Below are 14,708 nucleotides of genomic sequence, written 5' to 3'. Positions count from 1 at the left end.
CTGACTAAAGGTCTTGGACAGCATCACTTTGACTCTGGTCATCAAATTCATGGCAGCAGAAACCTGGACATCCAGACAAACTTTCACATTCAAAATGCTGTAATAGCTATCACAAGTAGTTTTAGGGAAGCAATGACTTTACCTTTTGTGTAGTGTAAGTGAGCAAAACACAGGAACTGTGGTTGGATTATAAAGGATCTGGAGATCCTGATGCAAATGTGTGTTTTTGTGCCTACTGTTTAACGGAGAGGCGGCTAATTTTTGCTACATTTCTCAGCTGAGAGATATAGATTAGAAAGTAGGAGAATGCCAGGGAGTACACCAAAAGGATGCTCCTTTGAGAGGCACTTGTAGAGAGGTAATGATTGCAGACTATCCTCTGAGTTTGTACTGGCTCCTAATACAGGAAAAACGTAAATTCAAGCTACTCACCAGTGCTTACAAAGCTCTCCACAACATCTGTCTGGCTTACCTTAACCACCACCTTGACTTCTATCAATGCTTCTAACATAGTACAATTGCCATGCTTCTAACATAGTACAATTGCCTTTTCAATTAGCAATTTCTTTTAAATAAAGCATAGGGCAAAAGATAGGCTATTTTCCCTGTACTCTTATTAACTGTGAGGATGTTAAAAGTACCTAAAAAAATAGTAACCAGTTCTCTTACACGGATACGACGATATGTGCATCCTTCTTCATTTGATGGTATATATTTTCCATGGAGAGTAAAATGTACCACTTAGAATGGTAAATACTGGACATTAAAATGCATAATAGTAATAAATGTATGCACGTAAAGTCTATTCCATAATTTAGCTCTAGTATGCATGCTCTGAATTTTGGAAGAAAAGGAAACAAGGTACAAGGAGGAAAACTGATTTGCCAGTGTCATACAATGTGGTTAAGGAGGAAAACAGGTGATGTGAAATATATCTTGTTCACCATATTAGATGGAATACAAGGTAATTTTCAGGAAAGTTCTAGTAAATAACACAGGTGTGCCAAAAGGTAAATAATAAAGATGGCCAGACCTAAATAAATGTGTTTTTAAATACGTTTTCCATTGGTCGGCTGAAGAATTTTGCATCTACTGAACACATTTAAGCCTATTTTCCAGGTGAAAATTGCAAAAAACACAGTTGATGGACAGAATGTAGAATAATGTCATACATTCACCCCAGTACAAGGATCTGGGCCTAAATCCATCGTTTTTGTGCACTCCACACCACCCTGGGTTAGACACTGGCTATATGCAAATCAGCTCTGACCCTGTGCCTCATGGGAACAGTCCAGTCCGAACTACCAAGCCATGTCTTTCCCAGACCGGAATCAAGCATCCAAGGACCGGTTTCTGGCTATCAGCCTTCATCAGCCTGAATAGCTGGACTCCAGTGGTGTGGAGAGCCTGGGACTCACGTCTGAGCATACCCAGCCCACTCGGGGTGAAAATTGCAAAAAACACAGTTGATGGACAGAATGTAGAACAATGTCATACATTCACCTCAGTACAAGGATCTGGGCCTAAATCCATCGGTTTTTTGCACTCCACACCACCCTGGGTTAGACACTGGCTATATGCAAATCAGCTCTGACCCTGTGCCTCATGGGAACAGTCCAGTCCGAACTACCAAGCCATGTCTTTCCCAGACCGGAATCAAGCATCCAAGGACCGGTTTCTGGCTATCAGCCTTCATCAGCCTGAATAGCTTGACTCCAGTGGTGTGGAGAGCCTGGGACTCACGTCTGAGCATACCCAGCCCACTCGGGGTGAAATTTGCGATTCAGCTGTTACAAGATTCCGATATGAGGAAACATTTGCAGCACTAACAACATTCAGTTTGATCTTTAGAAGAGAACACAGTACTGGCTAAAGGGCTCTGATATTTAACCAATAAAGTCTGCTTGCTTTCTCAATAGGCCGGTACCTTTGGAAATCCAGCAGAGGACATGCTAGGGTAACATGTGAAGCAATATGTCCCGGTCCTACCGCCTTTTCTCAAAGGAAAGGTAGCTTTTGCATTAAAATGTTAATGTCAATTATTATCTGCAGTGCTACTACTGGCCAGGTTCAAGTTTAATGCATCAGCCAAACAATACGCCTTCTCTTTTTCCTTCTCTGACTAGAGTAGAGCAATACATGCACACCATAATTCCTGAAGATCACTATGGCAACTGCATGGCAATGTCAAATCGATACTGGGGATATTGTGAACATCTTAGGGCTGAAATGGCAAACTTACTGCATAAGACCGTAGCTATGAGTTGCATTCACAGCAGAAAGAAGCAAAAAGAAATAGTCCTATTAGCTATGAACAGAACAACTGTTCTATGTTTGAATAAGGGAAGGAGGCAGAGTGGCAATTCAGTGGCAATTGCACTTTATGTTTAAGACAGATGTGCCATTAAAGGTTCTTTCTGTGTAGAAACGTGATGACACCACACGGCTTGCAAAATAAGTACTTAAAGATTGCATACCCTTTCTTACTAGGAAATGTGTCAACATCCCTGCAGCAGAGGCGGTAACTTTCAAACTAATTTTATTGTGAAGTATTCATTAGCTGAGAATATGCACAAGATAGTCTACATTGACGTGAAATGTGATAACAAACAATGGAGGTGATGAAGAATAGAGTAAACATGAGTGAGTGGCTTTCCTGATACCTGCATCCTGTAAGGAACAGGGCTTGACCTAGTGGCAGAATACATCCAACCAGAGAAGAAAAAAAACCTGATCAGTGGGCAACGAAAACAATAATTCTAGAATTGTGGAAAGATGTCACAGCTTGCCATATAGCACAGCCTGTGACAAGAGGGGGAACATGGAACAGCTTGAAGTGTGTTTTGGATGTTGCGCTTCATTCATTGAAAATATCAAAATATTCTCCACTTTGACCTCAGTATGGCATATACTTCGTACTCACCCCTTCAAGAGCACCCACAATTTTGTCCTTCTTTTTAACCTGCAAATAAGCAGACTTATTAGAAAGATAATCTTAAACAAAAAAGCACAATTGCTCGCAATAAATAATGCTATCCAAATAAAGACAACATACTAACATAATTTACGAAGAGACACTAGTATGACTAGAAAAGCAGTATGCTTTAAAAGATAAAAAATATTTGTAGACTATATCGGCATTGAAGAAAACCTGTGATTTGCATGCTACTGGTATAGGTGATATTTATCCCACTGGACACTTTGCACCGATAAGCTGCACTTGCACACTTAATCTTGGAAAACCTATTTGATGTATGCAAATTTATAGGCGTGGTGTCAAATGCAGACCTGTTTATTAGCATGTATGACATTACAAACCATGCTTTTACCACGCATGCCTTTACAACGCTGTTTTTACAACGCTGTTTTTACAACGCATAGTGCTTTGGGGCGCTGGATAGTGAATAGTTTAATTTACTATTCCAACTCCAGTCCCCGTGGATAGTAGGGAAGGTGTTGGATAGTAAATTAAACCTATTCCCGATCCTAGAGCGCCCCCCAGCGCAATGCGTTGTAATGGTTTGCGTTGTAAAAGTTGCGTCGTAAAGGCACTGCATGGTAAAAGTTGCGTTGTAAAGGATGTTTCCCGTTTATTATAGTGCTGCATATGCATATGAGCTTAAAAAGAAATGTGGTTTGTGCCTTCATAGTTTGTGACCTTGAAAGTATTTGTGGTGTGCATATTGAGGCATGCAATGGCTATACTGATGAACATGTTTAATTTCTCTTAAAAACCTACAAATATACATATATATAAAAAAGACTAACTCTACACAAGAAATAAACTGAACTCAGATTTTTATAACATGCTGGTGCATCATCATGAGAGGCATCATGGAATAGCCCACTAACACTGGGATAGCCCTTGAGGTCTAGTTTGCATTTTACAAATGTGATATTATTGGTAGGAAAGGAAATCGCATCCCTACAAAATCAACAATAATGGCTCAATGACCCGTTCAGAGAAAATAGAGCAACAAAGTGCACCTTCACGATGGTAATATAACAAAGTTTAAAGGTTTATGCAAGGCAGACTAAAGAAGTCTTGCACCAATGTGGCCCTCAATACAAGTTTGCAAAATGGTATCACCAGGGGTGAATATCGTTACGGCCAATTTCAAGTGGCCCGGCATTCCCACACTAGGGATTACCAAATGCTGAGAACATCTTACCAATCTATCAGGTGTTGATTTGCACCCTGTAAAATCATGGATTGAAAGGGCCAGAGGAAGAGCACACAAGCACAGTCCAGCAGTAGTGGCTGGCACAGATCGGGGTGGGGGTGGCGGGGCAGGTGGAGGTAAAGATAAAAAATAACAAGCATTAGAAATGCAATCGGGCTCGGATTTATTTGATTTTGAGCTAATGGTATTGTAAATGGCAATGTCTTTTCGTCATGTGTGATGGAGTGTGTGCATGTGGTGTGTAGTGGTATTATGTGAGTTGTATTGTAATTTTACCAATGGTGTCATGCTGTGCTTTACATGAATATGTTTAAAAGTAAAGTGTATCATACTGCGATTGGTACAAAAGTTAATTGTGGATGCGTTAACAATTGATGCATGCACTGATGGCTGTTGGTGTGTGTGTTTGGTGGAAGAGTGCACTGGTGCCTGGAGGTGTGTGTGCCTAGTGCACTCCCTATGCACTCTGCACTCCCTATGCACTCTGCACTCCCTATGCACTCTGCACTCCCTATGCACTCTGCACTCCCTATGCACTCTGCACTTCCTATGCACTCTCTATGCACTCTCTATGCACTCCCTATGCACTCTGCACTCCCTATGCACTCTGCACTTCCTATGCACTCTGCACTCTCTATGCACTCTGCACTCTGCACTCCCTATGCACTCTGCACTCCCTATGCACTCTGCACTCCCTATGCACTCTAAACTCTGCACTCCCTATGCACTCTGCACTCCCTATGCACTCTGCACTCCCTATGCACTCTAAACTCCCTATGCACTCTAAACTCCCTATGCACTCTAAACTCCCTATGCACTCTAAACTCTGCACTCCCTATGCACTCTGCACTCCCTATGCACTCTGCACTCCCTATGCACTCTAAACTCTGCACTCCCTATGCACTCTGCACTCCCTATGCACTCTGCACTCCCTATGCACTCTCTATGCAGTCTGCGCTCCCTATGCACTCTGCGCTCGCTATGCACTCTGCGCTCGCTATGCACTCTGCGCTCCCTATGCACTCTGCGCTCCCTATGCACTCTGCGCTCCCTATGCACTCTGCGCTCCCTATGCACTCTGCGCTCCCTATGCACTCTGCGCTCCCTATGCACTCTGCGCTCCCTATGCACTCTGCGCTCCCTATGCACTCTGCGCTCCCTATGCACTCTGCGCTCCCTATGCACTCTGCGCTCCCTATGCACTCTGCACTCCCTATGCACTCTGCACTCCCTATGCACTCTGCACTCCCTATGCACTCTGCACTCCCTATGCACTCTGCACTCCCTAAGCACTCTGCACTCCCTAAGCACTCTGCACTCCCTAAGCACTCTGCACTCCCTATGCACTCTGCACTCCGCACTCCCTATGCACTCTGCACTCAGGCACTCTGCACTCCCTATGCACTCTGCACTCCCTATGCACTCTGCACTCCCTATGCACTCTGCACTCCCTATGCACTCTGCACTCCCTATGCACTCTGCACTTTGCGCTCCCTATGCACTCTGCACTCCCTATGCACTCTGCACTCCCTATGCACTCTGCACACCCTATGCACTCTGCACACCCTATGCACTCTGCACACCCTATGCACTCTGCACACCCTATGCACTCTGCACACCCTATGCACTCTGCACTCCCTATGCACTCTGCACTCCCTATGCACTCTGCACTCCCTATGCACTCTGCACTCTCTATGCACTCTGCACTCTCTATGCACTCTGCACTCTGCACTCTGCACTCCCTATGCACTCTGCACTCCCTATGCACTCTGCACTCCCTATGCACTCTGCACTCCCTATGCACTCTGCACTCCCTATCCTTGTGAGTGTAAGAAGCTTGCACATCTGCTGCCTGTGATGTCCTTCTTGCGAGTGTGAGAAGCTTGCACTGCTGCTGCCTGTGATGTCGTTCTTGTGAGTGTGAGAAGCTTGCACCACTGCTGCTTGTGATGTGCTTCTTGTGAGTGGGAGAAGATGGCACCTCAGCTGCCTGTGGTCTCCTTGTGGGTGTGAGAAGCTTGCACTGCTGCTGCCTGTGATGTCCTTCTTGTGAGTGTGAGAAGCTTGCACCACTGCTGCTTGTGATGTCCTTCTTGTGAGTGTGGGAAGCTTGCACCACTACAGTTTGTGATGTCCTTCTTGTCAGTGGGAGAAGCTTGCACCTCAGCTGCCTGTGGTCTCCTTGTTAGTGTAAGAAGCTTGCACAGCTGCTGCCTGTCATGTCCTTCTTGTGAGTGGGAGAAGCTTGCACAGCTGCTGGCTGTGATGTCCTTCTTGTGAGTGTGAGAAGCTTGCACCACTGCTGTTTGTGATGTCCTTCTTGTGAGTGGGAGAAGCTTGCACCTCAGCTGCCTGTGTTCTCCTTGTGAGTGTAAGAAGCTTGCACAGCTGCTGCCTGTCATGTCCTTCTTGTGAGTGGGAGAAGCTTGCACCTCAGCTGCCTGTGGTCTCCTTGTGAGTGTAAGAAGCTTGCACAGCTGCTGCCTGTGATGTCCTTCTTGTGAGTGTGAGAAGCTTGCACCACTACAGTTTGTGATGTCCTTCTTGTGAGTGGGAGAAGCTTGCACCTCAGCTGCCTGTGGTCTCCTTGTGAGTGTAAGAAGCTTGCACACCTGCTGCCTGTCATGTCCTTCTTGTGAGTGAGAGAAGCTTACACCTCAGCTGCCTGTGGTCTCCTTGTGAGTGTAAGAAGCTTGCACAGCTGCTGCCTGTGATGTCCAACAGTAAGCCATGGATCATAACATCTCACGTACAATGTTTTTAACTTTAGATGTCATCCACACAGTGGGACACATTGCCCAAGGCTACTCAAATAACTTTGCAAACTGCAAAAGATTCTTAATAAAAACTAGTGAAAGACAATGACACCCGGTAATTTCTATAATGGACAGATTAAATGAGGGGGGGAGTAGGGTCGGTGTGTTAGAGGGGTAGCTTTCTTGAAATGCCGTTTTTGTGAAGCAGAGGTGGTTCGAGCTGTTCAGGCAGCCATTCTTGTACGAACACAACTGGGTGAAATGGCCTCCCTTAAATAGTTGCGAGTGTTAATAAGCATTCGAAAAAGCTGTAAATTGCACAGTGCTTAAACGATTTTCACTAAATAGACATTATTTTGTGTTCATGCTAAGACGCGCTAGACTTTTTGCCATCTGGTTAGCACTGACATTATTGTGAGAATATTTGAAACAGAGCCAAATAAAGCACCATTGGCAAACACAAAAAGTCTCGCCTTTGCAATATCTATTGACTATGGCAATTTATTTTTTGCTGTGTTGCATAGCAACACAGCCATTGTGTAACATGGCTGAAAGTACAGGAAATGAAAGAGTCTAGAAAATGTCAATGTTCTCCCCATCATAGCGTTTTATTTTTATTTTTTTGACTGTCATGTTGTACAGCAGCAGCTTTGCTACATACCTGAAAGAAAAAACTAAATAAATAAAACACTGATGCGGAGCGCTGATGCACCATGATTTTTTGTTTTATATAACTTTCAGACATACTGCACAACAGCTCCCAGCGCTTTTATTTTTTTTACTTTCACCCACGTTGCACATCGGCTGCGATGCTATGCAACATGGATTAAAACTCGTTGACAAAGGCAGTAGATCTCAGATAGGCGAGACGTATTGCCTTTGTTAATGCTTATTTATTTACTAAATAACAGAAAAGAGACATGCGAATCTCCTAAAAAGATACACAGCTGCCATAAGGCTATGACTTATTTGCCAGTCACTTTGGAATTTTTTATACTCATAGAACATGTGTTAGACCTAGGTTTTTCTAGACTACATAGGGTAGCCTGGCACAGAGCAGCATCAGCTAAACCCCCTCGAGGCTTTGTGTAGTGCTTACAATCTCACCCGCAGTAACCCAGTGAATGACCAACCAAAATAATGACACCACACCAGTTTAGAAAAAATACCGGTTCCTTTTATAAAATTCTTTGATGTATCTTTCTTTTCTTTAGAGCCGGGTTTCAGTTTCAGATCATTTAACCTCATCACATTCAATTATTGGTTCATCGCAAAATTCATTTGGCAATTTCAGTATTTCTCTACCCCCCCCCCCCAAGTATGAAGGTCACGTTGAGAAATCACTACAACTTAGAGTTGCAATCTCTAACATTCCCCATCTATTCGGGTTGATAATTAAACAGGCTTCTTTACAATAAATCATATCTGGTACATTACATTTCGCCAGGTGCAGCTCCCCCGCACAGCTTCATACAATCACGATTAGGCTCTGGTGCGAGTAGTGGAATTACTGGAGAAGACAAGCAAGATATTACATCCCTGAAGAACAGCTCTCAACACCCTCCAAACTTGTTAAACCACTGAGCCCATCAGAGTAAACACAGGTGCTGCCAGCCTTTCGGATATCGTGTCCTCCACCCTCCAGGATGTTCACCACCAATCACCTTTTGTTCCCCCAGCACTCTCTGGTGATCCCCACTTGGTTCGCTACCTCCCTGTCACGGGGCGGGGGCTACTGACCCCGTGGACGCTGAGCCGATGACCCCTTGGTGGACCACCGCACCTGGTTTACGTTCTTCCCTTGCCCCCATGCAGCCCCAGGACGAGCAGGACCCCGAAGACTGGAGAACGGGTGACCCGGAATACTGGTGGCCTATGAACCCGGAGGCTGAACACGTCTCCTTTAAGGCCTGGGAGACCGGCGCGGTAGCCCCGCCCCCTGCACAGGAAGAGGCAACTTCAAAAGAGCCCTGGACGGAGGAAGAGGCGGAGAACGCGAGCCCCGAGTCGAGAGGACGCGAGGCGTTTCCCAGGAGTAAGCCCGGCGGAGGAGAACCACGGACGAGCCCAGCTGCACCTTCCCTGACGAGCCCACAAGACGAGTCCTCGAGGAGCCCAGGAGAAGCAAGCCAGCGGCCAGGAGAGCCGAGGAAATACGTTCCGCCCTGCCACACGCCCACGGGAGGAGTGTGGCTTAAACAGGTACGGGGGCGTATGGCGGGTTGGTTGGGACAGAGTCCGCTACCCCCTAGCAAGTAAAGCCTCCTGCACGCGTGTCCCTGTTCCCGCATCCCCTAACCCCGACCTCACGAGCACCGACTGAGCACTGGTCTGCCTTTTGTAAATAAAACACGAGTGCACTGGTGTCCCTCACCCCTGGTCCTTGCATTGCCTAAAGGAAGCAGTCACTAACTTCCGGTTTCCTTTCCTTCCACGCTGCGGCCGGAGCTGCCTTCTGGGGACGACCGGACCACCGGCCCTGACACCCTGGATCCTGCCCGGACCACCTACGACCCTGCCGCCTTCGCGAGGGAAAGGCTAACCAGCCGCCAACGGAAAACATATACTGTGCCAATTAAAATAAAACCCTCTTTGAAACGGATTCCTGCCTATGCCGACTCTGCTTCCCTAGATACCCTCTTGGGCCCTCTAGTTGCACCTGTGTCTGACCCGGCTCCACCGCCCACCCCCTTACAAGTGGTGTCAGAAGTGGGATCGGTAGACCAGTCCATCTGTGACACCGAGATGGACGCCCTCATCCAACATCTCATCAAGGGACAAGAAAAATTGGAATGGGCAGTGGAGAGGCAGCTGACCTCCGCACAGGCAGACAGAGACCTGTTTAAGTCCACCTTCTCAGCCCAGCTGGAGAGCATGAAGAGCGGGCCCCCCCCTTCTTTGACCCCTACGAGCGAACCAAGGATCCATAGTCCCCACCCCTCGGGTATCGCCCTACAGAAATACCTGCAGGGGGAAGACCCTGATGCCTTCCTAATGAATTTTGAAAGGGCCGCGAGGGCGTTGGGATGGCCCGAAGACAAATGGCCGTTTTTTCTAGCCCCTTTGCTGACTGGGGAGGCACAGTCCGCCTACCAGGCCGCGAATCCCTTGGGGAACACTCCCTATGCGGCTATTAAGGGGGTGATCTTGGACCATTTGGGGCTGGACCAGGAGGCCTACCGAGTCAAATTCAGGAAAGAGCGTGGCATCCCGGGAGAAAACCCAAAGACCCTGTTCTACCGCCTCAAGATGGCTGCAGACAAGTGGCTCACCCCCGACACTTGCACCAAAGAGGAGATCCTACACAAAGTGTACTTGGAGCAGTTCATGGAAGCTCTCCCATATGCCTCACAAAGGTGGCTGAGGCAACATTCCGGACTGGGGATAGAACAGGCCATCAACATGGCCGCCAACTTCGCTAGAGCCCAACCCAAGGCTCTACCGTGGGAACACGAGAAGGCCCTGAAAACACCCTTGGCGGGGAAGATGGAGAAGAAACCGAAAACCGGTGGGGAGTATGGTCGGATGAAACCACCGGGACCGATAGCCCCCCTGTTGAGAGGACCTCAGTGTTACGACTGCGGCGAGTGGGGCCATATCGCTAGGCTGTGTCCCCGAAAACGTCCGCCCCCGGAAGAACCGATGGAGGTCGGATACTTGCCCAGAGCGGTGCTCTATTCCTCGGAGATGGGCTCCTCATTTTATGTGAGTATGTGGATGAATGGCTTGCGCATAAGGGCCCTGTTAGACTCCGGGTGCAGACAGTCCGTAGTGCAGAAACACCTGGTCACCCCACGGCAATACATCCCCGACGCAGTAGTCCACATCAGGTGTGTTCACGGCGACGTCAAGCCCTACCCCCTGGCCACCATCACCCTCACCCCCAAGGGGAAAGCCCCCTGCACTGTAAGGGTGGGAGTAGTGGACACCCTACCCGAAGACGTGATTGTGGGAGTGGATAACCCCGACTTCCTCTCAATGTTCAGGGACTCTCTAAACCGGTCCCCTGGGTCAGGGACTAACCCCCTTTCGCATTACATAGCTCCTGAGCCCTGGACCACGGACCACAGTTTCCGTTTCGCGCAAGCCGAAGACAGGACCCTGTTCAACGCCTGGGAAAGCGCTCACGCTCCCCGAAGCCCAGACCGCCCCGAGTACCCGACTTTCAGCATACGGAACGGGCTCCTGTACCGACTTCCCCGGGATGACTGCCAACCACAGTTGGTCGTACCCCGCTCCTTCCGGGAACAAGTACTTTTTTATGCGCACACCCACCTCACGGCAGGACACACGGGCAAGGAGAAAACCACAGAGACCATCCTGAGGTATTTCTTCTGGCCCGGCATATACAAGGAGGTCCAGGAATACTGCTCCCACTGCGAAGTGTGCCAGAGAAGGAACACCAACCGCCCGAGTGCAGCGCCCCTTAGACCCTTGCCCGTTGTGGGCACTCCCTTTGAGAGAGTCGGCATGGACCTCATAGGGCCCCTGCCCAAAACAGCAAAAGGACACGTCTACGCCTTGGTCATCGTGGATTATGCCACTAGGTTCGTGGAGGCGTTTCCCCTGAGGGCACCCACCACCGCAGCCATCTCGGATCGGTTTGTGGAGTTGTTTGCTAGAGTGGGTTTCCCGAAAGAGGTGCTGACCGACCAAGGGACACCCTTCACCTCCAAGCTTATGAGGGAAGTCTGCAAGGCCTTAAACATTAAACATCTGAAAACGTCGGTTTATCACCCCCAGACCGACGGACTGGTGGAGCGATATAACCAGTCCCTAAAGAACGTCTTAAAGAAGATGATGACAGCAGAAGGACCGGATTGGGATCGCCTGCTACCCTTGGCCCTGTATGTCTTACGGTCCCAAAAACAGAGCAGTTTGGGGTGTTCTTCGTTTGAACTGTTGTATGGAAGGCACCCCAGAACCTTATTGGAGATCACAAAGGACCTTTGGGAAGCCGAGGAAATACAGGAACAGCAATCCGTCCTCGAATACACCAGGCACCTAAAGAGCAGACTGGGGAAACTACGCGGCCTTGCCTCCTCGAACCTCGAACAGAAACAACACGAGCAAAAAAGGTACTACGATCGGGGAAAAAGACTGAGAAGTATAGCGGTGGGGAAATGGGCCCTGGTCCTGATGCCATCCTTGAGCGGGAAATCCAAGGGGGAGTGGCAGGGTCCCTACAAAGTGGTGGAAGCCCTCGGCGACACCACGTATCGCCTACAACTGACCCCCAGGAAGACCCAGAGCTACCACATCAACATGCTGAAGGAGTGGTTAGGACCGGCTCCCCGGGGAGTCCTCCATGCGGAGACGTCGACCATTCCCCAACTAGTGGTGAACCCCGCATTGACCAAAGAAGAGGAAGTCTCGCTGAGGCAAGCCCTACATTCTTATTCGGGCGTATTTTCGGACCTCCCCGGTAAAACCTCGCTGGTAGAGCATCAGATCAATACTGAACCCGGGAAGACGGTAAAACAGAGACCCTACAGGATCCCCGAGGCCAGAAGAACAGCGGTGAACAAGGAAGTCCAAGCCATGCTAGACTTGGGGGTGATTCGGCCTTCGACCAGCGAGTGGTCCTCGCCCATCGTGATGATACCCAAACCGGACGGGACGAAGAGGTTCTGCATGGACTTTCGGGCCTTGAACACCATATCCACCTTCGACACATACCCCATACCAAGGGTGGACGAGCTGATCGAGAAGATCAGGGACGCCGTCTATATAACCACCCTGGACCTCACGAAAGGGTATTGGCAGGTGCCCCTCCGTGAGGAAGACCGGAAGAAGACGGCGTTCGTAACGGATCAGGGGTTGTATGAGTTCACCGTACTACCCTTCGGCCTCCACGGGGCCCCCGCAACCTTCCAGCGCCTGATGAACCAAGTTCTGAGGCCCCACCTTCGTTACTGTTCCGCCTATCTGGATGATATAGTGATCTTCAGTGGTAGTTGGGAAGAGCACCTTGAACATCTAGGAGCAGTATTAGCGGCTCTACAGAAAGCAGGACTACATGTCAACTCCCGGAAATCCAGAGTGGCATTTACAAAGGTGAACTATCTGGGATACGTTCTGGGTGACGGCCAGATAGCCCCCCAAGATGCCAAGGTACAAGCCATAACAGCGGTGACCTACCCAACCACAAAAAGGGAGTTGAGAGCCTTTTTAGGGCTCATAGGGTATTACAGGCGGTTCATACCCAACTTCGCGGAAGTGGCCGCTCCGCTTACCGATTTGCTAAGGAAGGACGTCAGGCCCAGGGACATAGCCTCTCCCTCCCCTGAGGCACAACAGGCCTTCCACAGGCTCAAAAGAGCCATGACCACTGCCCCCCTCTTGATATCCCCTAAGTTCGACAAACCTTTTTCATTGGCCACAGATGCCTCTAACACCGGAGTGGGAGCAGTATTGTCACAGACAGGAGCCGACGGGAGGGAACATCCGGTAGTGTACATCAGCCGCAAGCTATTCCCCAGGGAGACAAAATATTCCACCATTGAAAGGGAATGTCTCGCCATCAAGTGGGCGATAGAGAAGCTAAGATATTACCTTGAGGGACGGCCATTCATCCTGCATACTGACCATGCCCCTCTCCGTTGGATGCACCAACAAGGTAGTCACAACCCCAGGGTCCTCAGATGGTTCCTCTCGCTCCAGCCCTATGCTTTTACAGTGGTACACCGCAAGGGGACGGACAATGGGAATGCGGACTTCTTGTCAAGGGTTCAGCCTCTCCCCGATCGGGAGAGTCCAGGGGGGGAGGTGTGTCACGGGGCGGGGGCTACTGACCCCGTGGACGCTGAGCCGATGACCCCTTGGTGGACCACCGCACCTGGTTTACGTTCTTCCCTTGCCCCCATGCAGCCCCAGGACGAGCAGGACCCCGAAGACTGGAGAACGGGTGACCCGGAATACTGGTGGCCTATGAACCCGGAGGCTGAACACGTCTCCTTTAAGGCCTGGGAGACCGGCGCGGTAGCCCCGCCCCCTGCACAGGAAGAGGCAACTTCAAAAGAGCCCTGGACGGAGGAAGAGGCGGAGAACGCGAGCCCCGAGTCGAGAGGACGCGAGGCGTTTCCCAGGAGTAAGCCCGGCGGAGGAGAACCACGGACGAGCCCAGCTGCACCTTCCCTGACGAGCCCACAAGACGAGTCCTCGAGGAGCCCAGGAGAAGCAAGCCAGCGGCCAGGAGAGCCGAGGAAATACGTTCCGCCCTGCCACACGCCCACGGGAGGAGTGTGGCTTAAACAGGTACGGGGGCGTATGGCGGGTTGGTTGGGACAGAGTCCGCTACCCCCTAGCAAGTAAAGCCTCCTGCACGCGTGTCCCTGTTCCCGCATCCCCTAACCCCGACCTCACGAGCACCGACTGAGCACTGGTCTGCCTTTTGTAAATAAAACACGAGTGCACTGGTGTCCCTCACCCCTGGTCCTTGCATTGCCTAAAGGAAGCAGTCACTAACTTCCGGTTTCCTTTCCTTCCACGCTGCGGCCGGAGCTGCCTTCTGGGGACGACCGGACCACCGGCCCTGACACCCTGGATCCTGCCCGGACCACCTACGACCCTGCCGCCTTCGCGAGGGAAAGGCTAACCAGCCGCCAACGGAAAACATATACTGTGCCAATTAAAATAAAACCCTCTTTGAAACGGATTCCTGCCTATGCCGACTCTGCTTCCCTAGATACCCTCTTGGGCCCTCTAGTTGCACCTGTGTCTGACCCGGCTCCACCGCCCACCCCCTTACACTCCCGTTTCCCTGAAG

The 14,708-nt window shown here is 49.7% G+C and overlaps 1 protein-coding gene across 1 annotated transcript in view; it reads right to left on the bottom strand.

Moving 5' to 3' along the window:
- The window catches only part of RBM19 (RNA binding motif protein 19), a 461,658-nt gene that overhangs the window by 422,631 nt on the left and 24,319 nt on the right, over positions 1 to 14,708 (bottom strand). The window contains exon 4 of the mRNA XM_078667139.1: positions 2,924 to 2,962. Within this exon, the coding sequence (XP_078523265.1) occupies positions 2,924 to 2,962 (39 nt within the window). The remainder of the gene's footprint in view (positions 1 to 2,923; positions 2,963 to 14,708) is intronic.

This window comes from Lissotriton helveticus, chromosome 11 (assembly GCF_964261635.1).
Source record: "Lissotriton helveticus chromosome 11, aLisHel1.1, whole genome shotgun sequence".
Classification (NCBI taxonomy): Eukaryota; Metazoa; Chordata; class Amphibia; order Caudata; family Salamandridae; genus Lissotriton; species Lissotriton helveticus.
This window is presented reverse-complemented; position numbering and strand designations above follow the sequence as displayed.